The following is a 13,297-nucleotide window of genomic DNA, read 5'->3' as shown; positions in this document are numbered from 1 at the left end:
GAAGCCTTGCGAAGAATGGATAAGAACCTTGCGGTCAAGGACGACGAAGCTTATTATCTCATGAACCGTATTTAGACACCGAAATTTGGAGGGTATAGAGACGTTGTCATGAACGACGCTCACAAGACCAAATACTCCGTTTACCCCGGTTTAGACAAGATATACCTGGACCTCAAGAAACTTTATTGGTGGCCAAACATGAAGGCAGAAATCGCTACCTATGTGGGCAAGTGCCTGACTTGCACCAAGGACAAGGTAGAATACTAAAAGCCCTCGGGTTTGCTACAACAACCGGATATAGCCGAGTGGAATTGGGAGGGGATAACCATGGATTTCATAACCAAATTCCCTAAGACGACGGGTGGTCTCGACACCATTTGGGTGATCGTTGACAGGTTTAACCAATTCGCACACTTCCAACCAATAAAAGAGACCGACAAGATGGAGAAGCTAACCAGAACATACATTGAAGAGATTGTACGATAACATGGTGTGCCAATATCCATTGTATTTGACAGAGATAGTAGATTTACCTCATGGTTTTAGCAATCACTACAAAAGTCCTTGGGGACCAAACTCGACATGAGTACAACGTATCACCCCCAAACTGACGGGCAGAGGGAGAGAACGATTCAGACGCTGGAAGACATGTTAAGAGCTTGTGTGATAGACTTTGGTAAATCCTGGGATACCCATTTACCACTCATCGAATTCTCATGCAATAACAACTATCACACTAGCATCAAAGTTGCGCCATTTGAAGCTCTCTATCGGCGCGAATGCAGATCACCACTGTGCTGGACTGACGTGGGTGACACGCAACTAGCAAGGGGGCAAGTTCCTAACAACACTATCACCGGACCTAAGATCAAACGAGAAACTATGGGGAAGATTGTTCAGATTCGTGAACGATTGAAGGCATCCTGATATCGGCAAAAGAGCTATGCAGATAAGCGACGCAAACCCTTGGAATTCCAGGTTGGTGACCGCGTGTTGTTAAAGGTCTCACCCTAGAAGGGTATGATACGTTTTAGAAAACGTGGGAAACTAAATCCAAGGTATATCGAGCCATTCAATATTCTTGCTAGAATTGGCTTGGTGGCTCACAAACTTCGACTGCCACAAGAACTCAGTAACATACACCCCGCCTTTGATGTGTCCAACCTGAAGAAGTGTCTGTCCGACGAGACTCTTGTAATCTCACTCGATGATATCGAGGTAAACGAGATTCTAAACTTCGTATAAGAACATGTGGAAATCATGGACAGAGAGGTCAAAAAGACGAAACAAAGTCGCATACCCATAGTGAAGGTCTGTTAGAACACCAAGCGAGGGCCTGAATTCACCTAGGAACGAGAAGACCAGATGAAACAGAAGTACACACATCTTTTCCTTAGCTCATGAGTACGCACTCTAGAACTAATTTCGGGACGAAATTCCTTCTAACGAGGGGATAATGTGACAACTGGCTGTTTTGGGTCAATCAAAGTCAACAAGTAAGCAAAAATCGAAAAACTCAATGAAAGTCAACTGATTTGGACATAAATTTCCGGTTTATACCTTGTTGTTAGAGTTTTCGACTAAGGATCGAAAACTCTATGATCTCATTTTTAGAGTTCTCGGTCTAGGACCGAAAACTATATGATCTCGGTAAAACTGGACTGAAATCACCATGTGATTTCGGTAGCATAATGGTGTTTTCGGATGGAGTTTGGACCGAAATCCCCATGTGATCTCGGTGGTGATTGGACCGAAATCAACATGTGATTTCGGTGGACTTTTGACGTGATTGATGCATTTTTTTCCAATGTGATATATTACATAAATCAATGCAAACGTCACTTCACCACACCCCCACCCTCCTTTTTTCCCTATTTAACTTCGGCCGAGAGCCCCTTCGGCCCTCCCCCCCCCCCCATTCGTATTAGATGTAAGTCATATGATATGACCTTTTTAAACATCTAACTGGTTGACTTATATATATATATATATATATATATATATATATATATATATATATATATATATATATATATATATATATATATATATATATATATATATATATATATATATATATACGGACACAACAAAACCTTTATAATAAACTATAATAGGTATAGTTTATGGGTCATTGACACTATTTTATCATTTTGGTATCCAACACAAATAATTATTTTACACTATGTAACCTACTATGGAAGGCAATATTTTCACTTACAAAAGGGTTTTCACAACACTATACGTAAACTTGTTGATACTAGGTTGTGAGACACTATCTTAACATACCTACTAGAGTACCTACAAAAGTCCTGTATTATAACCAGAATCTCCCGTAAGAGAGCGTGATACTTGTGTATAGACCTATAGTTCATTTTAAAAGAAAATATTAGATTTTCTGGAAATCACACTCTATAAACTTACAAGGAAAAATGGCAGATTTTTCTCATATAAAACTCTTATGAACTCACTAGCTTAATTGTTGACACTTTTTTCAAAACTGTTTGTATTCTCAGGAAATTAGTAAACAGGTAATCAAAACAGTTATTGAGGATGTAGCGCTACAGCGTCACATCATATATTTTTTTCATATGTATTTGATATCAACAAACAATGATTTGAATACAATGTAAACTTATAAATTATCAATATGATGGTGGTATAGCTTTGATCATTAATATTTAATTGTTATGATACTATTGTTTAGTTGTCATTTTTCGATCACTAAATGAACTAAAAAGCTTGTTTTTGTCCCTAGATTTTACCATTTATATCATTTTTTGAGCTTAAAAAGATAAATGTACGTTAATGAGTGTAATCGACATAATATTTCCCAGTTGGTATTTTTGTTCCCATTCATTTGGGTTTTTGACATGTCTTGCATGGGTTCCTCATCTCTTATTCTATAGGATGATGGGAGTTGGGCTTCTTCTTATGAAGTGCAAAGTTCTTAAAGGAATTGACGGCTCATTAACTTGTTTTTAGAAGCTCACCTAAGCTTCTTAGGTCCCCTCCTCCTATTCTACAGGTTGGTGGGAGATGGTTTTCTTGCACGAAATCCATAATATAGCACATCGTGCTTTGCATCGGAATTGACGGTATTCATTTTACTTGTTAATGCAAGTGCAACTTGTGTTTCATGGGTTCCCCACCGCCTAGTCTACGGGTCATGGTGGGAGTTTGACTTCCTATTATGAAGTTCAAAAATCTTAAAGGAATTAACGGATTGTATCTTGTGAATACAAGATTGCAGAAGCTTCTTAGGCCCCCACCACTTATTCCACGAGTCTTGGTGGGAGTTGAATTCATATTATAATGTCCAAATGGTTTCGGCAAGGAATTGACGGATTCGAAAGAAGATAAATTCATCACGAGCAAATTAAGGTGAATAAAAGATGTTTGGCAGATTGACCACATCTCAATGTTTTAATCATATCTGGCTCATCGGGACTCCGATTTAGGCGATTCAAGATGTTTCGGAAACTAAACACAATTATCTACAAGTTTGAAGTTTTGAGTTTTTGCTGAATCGGTCGTTTTCCTGCTCATAAGCGACGTTGAAGTTGAAGTTAGTTTGCTGGACGAAAATCAAAAGCTAAAAGTAAAAGTTGTATTAAAGTTGAAAGATCAAGGGCTAAAGTTGTTCCATGTAGAAAGTTAAAAGCTAGGGGCTAAGATGCACCGTAGATAAAAGTTGGAGGGACAAGATTGTACTTATGCTTTATATATATGGTTATTTACGTGGGGGCTTGGAACGGAAGAAAACCTATGCAAAGAAACCCTACTGTAGAAAGCGGCAGCGATCACCTCTCGCCATATGCATCTTCATCATAAGAGTCGTCCACACCACCATATGTGTCAAGTTCATTAAGCGCACCTCAGATTGCAAATCAAGAAACAAGGAGACTTGAGCCCTCTTTTTGATCTAGTGTTCCAATCAAAAGATGAGAAGTAATGAGAAGGAGTCGTACAATGATTGGAGGTTTTTTTTTAAATTCCCTTCGTGGGGTTGTAGCGTACGACACATAACCTGGTCCATTTTTTTTCCTTCTATATTTTATGTTTATTTTATGTTTTGTTATAGTAGTTGGTTTGCTTTTTATGAGTTGACTTTGTTTTGTTATCAAAGATAAGAGTTAGACATGAGGTTTGGATTATATTTCATCACTGTTACACATTTTTGCTTAATGGAGTAAATTTTAGTTAGGGTTTAGTTGACATGGGTGGGATGATAATTTTAATGTAACTGATTTTGTTTAAACCAATTTTTTTGAAATCAGATAACATATTTAAATGTGTGCTTATTTTGTTTAAAATTATGAATTTTGTCGGGTAAATTTGATGTTGGATAGCACTTGATCAACGTTTGTTAGGATTAATTTGCTTGGTTTAATTTTAATATTACATGCTTATATTGACTTCGAGAGAAGCTTTATTTGTGACATCGTTTAAATACAAATGTGCGGTTTCGTTATTTCGCTTAAACTTAACATAGACGTGTGTTAGGATATTTTTAACAAAACCATTGGACTTAATGCTTGTTAAAATCATGAACTACATAGAGATATGAGTGAATGTTTTTAAATTGAATCATGAGACCGAGAGGTAATTGATAATTTTTGTTGGTGTTAAGTTATTCGTTTCTACATAATTGGGTTGACAAATTAGTTGCATTAGAAGAACCATTGAACCCGTATAAGTCAACTAAATCCCATATTTCTCATAATTGTTAAATCGTTTAATTGTTTTCCTTGTTTGTTCGATTATTTTAGTTGTCATTTTTAAGTTGTTGAATTTAGTTTAATTTTATTTTAATTGTTTCTTTAGTTTAATAAAATCAATCACTTTTGCAATCAATTGCCTTGTTCTCTCTTCCTTAGAATAGGGTAGTCCCTGTGGGTTCGATATCTGGTCTTACGACTATATTACTTGCACGACTTCATATACTTGCGAGTACGCGTTTTCGTCAACAAGTTTTTGGCGCCGTTGCCGGGGACTATTTTTATTTATAAGTTAGAATATTAGGTAGTTGTTAGACTCTTAAACATCTTGAGGATATTTTACTCTGGCCGGTCGAAGATTCAGACCACCTGAATTTGCGCTTGATTGGGAGATTGAAAGAACTTTGAGAGGGTTGAGGAGACATCGGATTCAAGAAAATATGGGAGACAACGTAAACGAAAACAATAATGGAAATAGAGGTTTTGAAGGAACAAACCCGCCAATTGTCAGCGCAACAATTAATGTTGACAATTTTGAATTCAAGCCTGTGATGTTTCAGATGATAAACAACAATGGTCTCTTTGGAGGCATGCCTAGTGATGAGCCTTTGTCCCATCTGTGTTCCTTTAACCAGATGTGCGATAATTTCAAACAAGGAGGCATGACGGCTGATGCATTTAGGCTGAGATTATTTCCTTACACACTACAAGGGAAAGCTCGAGACTGGTTTGAGTCTTTGCCTTCTGATTCCATCACCACTTGGGAGGAATTAAGAGAAAAATTCCTAAAGAGATTTTTCCCACCCACGCGAAATGCAAATCTAAGAAATGCCATCACATCATTCCGACAAATGGATGGTGAATCGTTATGGGAAGTGTGGGAGAGATGGAACAATTTGCTGAGAAAATGTCCAACACATCGACTCCCTGACGATGTGAAACTTGAGACGTTTTACCAAGGTTTAGATGCTCAAACATGCATGCTAGTAGATACATCAGCAGGAGGAGCTTTGCTCACAAAGAGCTATGAGGAGAGCGTGGAGATATTGGATAGAATAGCAACCAATAATTTCCAGTGGCCCACAGATAGGGCACATGCAAGTGGTTCGAAAGGAAGTACACCGGCTGAAGTTCGTCTTGCAGCTCAAAATAATGCATTAGCTGCCGAGTTGGCCACAATCAAGAGCATGATGAAGAGTATGATGTCAAGCAATGGGATGAAAGAGAAGAAGGTTGACTTTTGTGCGGTTTGTCAAGGCGTCCATGATTATAGTGAGTGCCCACAAAATCCTGAATCTGTATTTTTCATGGACAGACAAAATTTCCCAAGGCAAAACAATCCATAATCTGAAACATACAATCCAGGATGGAGAAATCATCCTAATTTCTCATGGGGTAGACAACAACAACAACATATGCAACCTCAGCAAGAGCAGTTTCAGCAAAGGACTCAAAACCCACCGGGGTTTTATCAAATGCCAAATCAGCAAGTGAGACCACAAGGAGGTGCATTCCACCATGCATCAGGAAGTAATTCGAAACTAGCAGCGCCTTCATCAAATCAAGAGATGTCACCTTTCGAGAAAGCAATGATGGAGTTTATGATCAAAAAAGATCAAAAGACCGAGGCACGTGAAAAGAATCAAGCAATTGCTATGAGAAATTTAGAAAATCAATTAGGGAAATTAGCATAAGCACTGAACTCACGAGAACCTGGAACGTTGCCAAGTAACACCCAAAATCCAGGTAATGTCAATGATAAGAGGCAATGCAATGCCATCACACTTAGATTGGGAAAGGAGTTAGCTCCAAAGAATCATGACTTACCAGTCACCGATGATGAGAAACACCCGGTAAGTGTTGAGACTCATAAGAAGAAGCAAGAATTGAAAGATGATGAAAAAGAGTATGTCGAGATTGAGGACATAACTGATGAGGAGTACGGGCAGAAGAAAGTGAACAAGGAAGGTCCAACAAGTTCAAGTCCAAGTGCTGGAAATCAAAAGAAGGCCCAAGAAAAACATGCTCGAACTAGTGCGGCAGTTGCACCAACAAATTTGCCTTTCCCACCTAGGCAAAGTAAATCCAAAGTCGATGATGGGCAATTTAAAAAGTTTTTAGAGATCCTTTCTCAACTTCATATCAACATCCCTTTTGTTGAAGCCTTGAAACAAATGCCCACATATGCAAAGTTTATGAAGGATGTTCTTACAAAGAAAAGAGTTTTTGGAGAATTTGAGACTATTGCAGTGACAAAAAGTTGCACGTCAATAATCCAAAACAAATTGCCCGTGAAAAAGGATGATCCAGGTGGTTTCGTTCTACCATGTACAATTGGAAAGTTAGACAAGATAGGCTTATGTGATTTGGGAGCAAGCATAAATTTGATGTCTTTGTCTATTTTCCAAAGATTGGGAATTGGAGAAGCTAGGCCAACCACTATCTCACTCCAGCTGCCAGATCGATCAGTGGTATATCCAGAAGGTAAAATCAAGGATATTGTTATCAAAATCAACAATCTCTTTGTTCCTGCGGATTTTATCATTTTGGATTATGAAGCCGATGACGATTGTGGAATAATTTTGGGAAGGCCAGTTTTAGCTACAGCTGGAGCTTTGATTGATGTAAAAAAAGAGAAGTCACATTGAGAGTGAATGATGAGCAAAGGACATTCAATATGTTTAAGGCTGTGAAGCAACCTTTTAATATGGAAGAGTGCTCATTTGTACGAGTCATAGATAACTTGGTACATGCAGAAGTGGCTCAATTGAGTAAAGTGACTCATGATATTGAGGAAATTGAAGAATGGAAAATAAAGGAAGATGTGAGATGGTTCAAAAAGGAGTTGGACTTGAAGGATAGGGTAACTGCATCAACATTACCCTCTATTGAAAAAGCACCGTATTTGGAGCTGAAGCAGCTTCCAACACACTTGAAATATGCATATTTGAGAGATGATGATACATTGCCTGTAATTATCTCATCTCAGTTGTCTAGTATGCAGGAAAAAGAATTGATTGATGTTCTCAAGGAAAATGAGAAAGCGATTGGATGGACGTTGGCTGATATAAAAGGAATCAGTCCAGCGATGTGTATGCATAAGATAAATTTGGAGGAGGGAGCGAAAACATCTGTTGAGCACCAAAGGAGACTAAATCCGTTGATGAAGGATGTTGTGAAAAAGAAAATCATCAAATGGTTAGATGTTGGGATTATCTACCCGATTGCCGACAATGAGTGGATTAGTCCAGTGCATTGTGTTCCCAAGAAGGGTGGAGCAACAGTAGTCGAAAATGAGAAAGGGGAAATGATCACAAAGAGGACAGTGACAGGTTGGAGGATCTGTATAGATTATAGAAAGTTGAATACCGCCATTAGGAAAGATCATTTCCCATTACCGTTCATTGATCAAATGTTGGATCGTCTTGCTGGTAAGTCATTTTACTGCTTTTTGGATGGATACTCTAGATATAATCAGATTTCTATTGCACCAGAAGATCAACACAAAACTATTTTCACGTGTCCATTTGGTACCTTTGCTTTTAGACGCATGCATTTTGGTTTATGTAATGTCCCAGCTGTCACACCCCCAAACCGGAACGGCAGAAACGTTCGGGGGCGGATGACTTCATGTAGTACCGTAACAATTGAATACATAGTAAAGAAAGCAACATAACCATCATATATATAATTGAAAGTTTACATTGTTGAAAGATACATGTTCAAAACCAATTACAATATGATGTCAAAATATGAATTTAAACTGATGTCGCAACGTTCCTTCTGCAAAAGCTGTTTGTTACCTGTAATTATTGAATCCCTGGGACATACAAGTAGTTTTGAAAGAGTAGATCAGCATTTAAGCTGGTGAGTTTCATAAGTATTTAAATGACAATGTTTGTATGAACTAAAATGAAATGTTTTGTTTTTGTTTGTTCCTTCCTAGAAAATCCCATATTTTCTACTAGTATAAATGTAGCCTTCTATCAAGACCAATGTTTGTTTCTAGAAAATTTAAGTATGTGTGAAATTTCCAAAGCGTCTGAAAAACCCCGTAAATCAATGTGTTTTTAATACTCCATGTGAGTTTTATAACCATGCTATTGACTGAATTTGCCTATACACAACGTTCTTCAGGCATTGGAATGTTCTGACGTTTGTCACCCCAAATGGTGTACTGTAGCTAACAGTCAGGGTGCGGGGTTGTCAAGCCCGTATAGATCTATACACAAACACCATGCTCCCTCTCCAAGGGATTTTGGTATATAATACAGGACTTGAAATGTGTACTCGAATGTACGTGAAGTTTAATGTCTCACAAAAATTTAGTATAAAACAGATTTATGTGTGAAAATGTTCGTTTGTTATTGTATATGAATGTATCTCCTTGAAATAGTGTTTCTAGTATGTAAAAGTTCGTGATGTTCTCGTAAAACTATACCTATTATAGTTTCCTGAAAGTGTGTCTTGTTTTTAAAGTAAACCCTAGTGAAATGCTCACTTGTTATGAAAATATAACTTTTGTAGTGCCAAAAATAGACATATATACATATAGTACAAGCAGGGTGTTTAACTTATATATATATATATATATATATATATATATATATATATATATATATATATAACAACATTTTTCAAAAGACAAGATGTTATCGCAATATATTTTTGCATATGAATGTTTCCTTATAATAGTTATAAATCACATATGATTCTTTTGATAAAAATTGTATAATGGAACTTTATATAACACACGATAATAATCGTGTGTTTTACTTGTATTCCCCCCCCCCCCTCCTTAAAAGTATATAAAAGTATTTATAAATAATTTAAAAGTGTGGATTATAGGGGTATGAACTCACTTGGAAGATCGAAGAAGGCGAAATGAAAACCGACAGAACTTCGACTCGAGAAAGCGGATTTTCTCGGGATTCTCGGGAATCTCGGGAGCACAAACGACCTTCGGGACTTGAGCAAGGTAACCGAGGCTTCGGGATAGTTCGTGCACGGAAAACGAGGCAAAAACGCAAGAAAGATGAGCGGAAATGGCTCTTCTCTTCGGAACCCTCGCATCCCTTTTATAGGGGGCGGGAACCGCCTCCGTACGCGGGGCGTATTCGAGTACGTTGGGCGTACTCGTGCGTCACGCATGAGCGCATCCTCGACTGCTTCAGACTCCAGATGGGACTGGACATAGGCTCGCATAGGGCGCGACATGGACGATCCGAGGCCTAGGCCTTGAGTATGTTGGGCGTACTCGTGTGCAACTCAGCCTTCGGATAATACCGAAATTTCTATTAAAAATTATATTTTTAATATTTAATAAACTTCAAAAATTCATATCTTCTTCATACGAACTCCGTTTTTGACGTTCTTTATATCCACGCGTAGGTGAGACTACGCTCTACAACTTTCGTTTAGATTCTGTCGGCCAATTTTGAAATTATTTTTATTATTTATTTTTAAAAGGTCGCGGTAAGAAAATTTCGTTAGAAATTCATAACTTCTTTATCTGACGTCTGTTTTTTCCAGACTTTTTACCGTTGAAATACCATTGTCGAGACCTTCGATTCTCGTTTAGGTCATTCCGGCCAAAAGTCGCTCGATCTCCGATTCGAGTTTTTAGCTGTCAGTCGCTAAGCCGAACTTGGAAAAATCATAACTTCATTATACGAAGTCAGATTTGGGCGTTCTTTTTACGTACGATCACGGTTTAATGACATCAAACATAGTACGTAATTATTTAAAGACTTTTTGGACTTTTTATTTTCGAAGTTAATTTCATTATATCAAAAGTGGTTACAATACTTGACTTTTTAGGTCATTACATAGAGTTGAAATATCGGGTTGTCACACCAGCTACATTCCAAAGGTGCATGATGTCTATTTTTTCAGACATGGTTGAAAATTTTGTCGAAGTCTTTATGGATGATTTTTCAGTCCATGATGATACATTTGAGATTTGCTTGAAAAACTTGAATGCAGTGTTGCAAAAGTGTGTCCAACATAATCTTGTGCTAAATTGGGAAAAATGCAATTTTATGGTAAAAGAGGGTATTGTGTTGGGACACAAGGTTTCTGAAAAAGGAATAGAAGTTGATGGGGGTAAAGATTGAGATTATTTAAAGACTTGAAGCACCTGTCAATGTCAAGGGCATTCGCAGCTTTCTAGGGCACGCTGGGTTCTATAAGCATTTTATAAAAGACTTCTCAAAAATTGCAAAGCCACTTATTTAACTTTTGGAGCAAGATCGAGAGTTTATCTTTGACAGTTCATGCAAAAGAGCATTTGAGGAGTTAAAGATAAGACTTACTAGTGCACCTATCATTGTTGCACCTAATTGGGATGAGCCATTTGAGATCATGTGTGATGCAAGTGATACAACCATTGGTGCAGTACTTGGGCAACGAAGAGGAAAGTTTTTCCACACGATTTACTATGCTAGCACCACCCTGAATGGTGCCCAATTGAATTACACAACCACTGAAAAAGAGTTTTTAGCTGTGGTATTCTCACTTGAAAAGTTTAGATCGTATCTTATTGGTGCAAAAGTGATTGTATACACGGGTCATGCGGCAATCAGATACTTGATGGCAAAAAAAGATGCCAAGGCAAGACTGATCAGGTGGATTTTGTTGTTGCAAGAGTTTGATCTAGAGGTGCGGGAGAAGAAAGGAGTTGAGAATGTGGTTGCAGATCACCTCTCAAGGTTAGAAAGTGAAAGTATAAAATATGATCAACCAGTGATTCAAGATAGCTTTCCAGATGAGAGGATTTTGAGAGTGAGTGGAGAACACCCATGGTATGCTAACATTGTGAATTACCTGGTAGGTGGTGTATTTCCTGATGGGTTTAGTTGGCATCAAAAGAAGAAGCTAATGTCTGATGCTAAATTCTATTTTTGGGATGAGCCGTATTTGTTTAGACGAAATGCTGATAAGATGTGGAGGAGGTGTATCCCAGAAATGGAACAAAAGCAAATTCTAGAAAAATGTCACAACTCAGAATATGGAGGTCACTTTCAAGGTGAAAAGACTGCAATACGTGTCCTTCATTAAGGATTTTATTGGCCTAGTCTATTTAAAGATGCGTATGAGTTTGTGAAAAGATGTGACAGATGCCAGCGGACTGGGAGTATTGGAAGAAGACAAGAGATGCCACTAAGTAATATAGTGGAAGTGGAGTTGTTTGATGTTTGGGGGATTGATTTCATGGGACCCTTTGTGCCTTCTGATGGAAAAATGTATATATTAGTTGCAGTAGATTATGTCTCTAAATGGGTTGAAGCAGTAGCATGTGTGAGAAATGATGCGAGAACTGTAAACAATTTTCTAAAGAAGCAGATATTCTCTAGATTTGGCACTCCTAGGGAAATCATCAGTGATGAAGGTACTCATTTTTGCAATAGAATGTTGGGGCCGTCTTAGCTAAATACCAGATAAAGCATCGAGTTGCCACTGCTTACCATCCTCAGACAAATGGTCTTGCTGAAGCCAATAACAAACAGTTGAAGACCATTCTTGAAAAAGTTGTAAATGGGTCAAGAAAAGATTGGGCAACAAAGTTAGATGACAACTTTATGGGCTTATAGGACTGCCTATAGAACAAGTTTGGCGACGTCCCCATATCAACTAGTTTTTGGAAAAGCATGCCACTTGCCACTAGAGTTAGAGCACAAAGCTTATTGGGCTTTGAAAGAGTTGAATTTAGACATGAAGGCGGCTGGAAAGAAAAGAATGGAGCAGTTGGTGGAACTTGAAGAGTTTATGATGCAAGCGTATGAGAATGCCAAAATTCAAAAGGAAAAAGTTAAGAAATGGCATGACAAGAAGATCTTGAAAAGGGAATTTGCTGAAGGACAATTAGTTTTACTTTTCAATTCAAGATTAAAGTTATTCCTAGGAAAGCTAAAGTCAAGATGGTCTGGCCCTTTTAAGATTACAAAGGTTTGTCTAGGAGGTGCATTGGAGCTAATAAATGAGAAGGATGGAGAAAGATTCCTGGTGAATGGTCAACGAGTGAAACATTATTTTTGGAGAAGAAAAAGAGGAAGTGGCTGTGCTTCACTTGAAGCCAGTTGGAGAATGATATGTTCATTTTTTTTGTCTTAGTTTTAGTTTTATTTATTTTTTTTTAATTTTTTATTTGTTTTGGTTTTGGTTTTATTTATTTCTGTTTTTGAGAATTTCATTTATTTTTGTTTATGCATGGTTTCTTATTTCATTTTATTATTTGTTTTGTACTAATAATTCTCTCAAGTGTGCAGCCCTTGTTTTCTATCCGTGTAGTTAGTGGTGAAGTGAGAGTCGTGGTAAAGAAAATGTTTGACCTATGCTTAGAGATCAGCCGTCACAAAATACGTTCTTAGTTTATCATATCATGTGAGATGACATGCCATCAGGGAGTATTTTCTTTTATTCTATTTTTATTGCCCGGGACGAAAAATGTTTAAAGTTTGGGGATGTGTTTAGTGGTCATTTTTCGATCACTAAATGAACTAAAAAGCTTATTTTTGTCCCCAGATTTTACCATTTATATCATTTTTTGAGATTAAAAAGATAAATGTACGTTAATG

At 37.5% G+C, this 13,297-nt stretch overlaps 3 protein-coding genes and 1 non-coding gene across 4 annotated transcripts; 3 read left to right on the top strand and 1 right to left on the bottom strand.

Moving 5' to 3' along the window:
• Nucleotides 1–5,539: 5,539 nt before the first annotated feature.
• On the bottom strand, nt 5,540–5,646 carry LOC111901815 (small nucleolar RNA R71). The gene has a single exon (XR_002853612.1). It is a non-coding gene; the product is annotated as a small nucleolar RNA R71 (small nucleolar RNA).
• Nucleotides 5,647–6,196: 550 nt separating this feature from the next.
• Nucleotides 6,197–7,369, top strand: LOC111901652 (uncharacterized). Its single transcript, XM_023897537.1, has 2 exons — nt 6,197–6,353; nt 6,468–7,369. Exons 1-2 carry the CDS (start codon nt 6,197–6,199, stop codon nt 7,367–7,369), a joined length of 1,059 nt encoding a protein of 352 aa, XP_023753305.1.
• A 59-nt stretch (nt 7,370–7,428) lies between these two features.
• Nucleotides 7,429–11,780, top strand: LOC111901651 (uncharacterized). Its single transcript, XM_023897536.2, has 3 exons — nt 7,429–8,152; nt 10,707–10,826; nt 10,972–11,780. Exons 1-3 carry the CDS (start codon nt 7,429–7,431, stop codon nt 11,778–11,780), a joined length of 1,653 nt encoding a protein of 550 aa, XP_023753304.1.
• A 654-nt stretch (nt 11,781–12,434) lies between these two features.
• On the top strand, nt 12,435–12,833 carry LOC111901650 (uncharacterized). Its single transcript, XM_023897535.1, has one exon. The coding sequence runs from the start codon at nt 12,435–12,437 to the stop codon at nt 12,831–12,833; it is 399 nt and encodes a 132-aa protein (XP_023753303.1).
• Nucleotides 12,834–13,297: the final 464 nt, after the last annotated feature.

The sequence above is a fragment of the Lactuca sativa genome, chromosome 9 (genome assembly GCF_002870075.4).
Source record: "Lactuca sativa cultivar Salinas chromosome 9, Lsat_Salinas_v11, whole genome shotgun sequence".
Lineage (NCBI taxonomy): Eukaryota > Viridiplantae > Streptophyta > Magnoliopsida > Asterales > Asteraceae > Lactuca > Lactuca sativa.
This window is presented reverse-complemented; position numbering and strand designations above follow the sequence as displayed.

Bases quoted from the DNA above. Each gene is read 5' to 3' on its own strand.
- LOC111901652 (XM_023897537.1), top strand. From the start codon at position 6,197: ATGCCAAATCAGCAAGTGAGACCACAAGGAGGTGCATTCCACCATGCA. The intron at 6,354-6,467 runs GTGAAAAGAATC...CCCAAAATCCAG, and splicing joins AGATCAAAAGACCGAGGCAC to GTAATGTCAATGATAAGAGG.
- LOC111901651 (XM_023897536.2), top strand. From the start codon at position 7,429: ATGGAAGAGTGCTCATTTGTACGAGTCATAGATAACTTGGTACATGCA. The intron at 8,153-10,706 runs GTAAGTCATTTT...ACTTGAATGCAG, and splicing joins AATGTTGGATCGTCTTGCTG to TGTTGCAAAAGTGTGTCCAA. The intron at 10,827-10,971 runs GTAAAGATTGAG...TTTTGGAGCAAG, and splicing joins AGGAATAGAAGTTGATGGGG to ATCGAGAGTTTATCTTTGAC.
- LOC111901650 (XM_023897535.1), top strand. From the start codon at position 12,435: ATGAAGGCGGCTGGAAAGAAAAGAATGGAGCAGTTGGTGGAACTTGAA.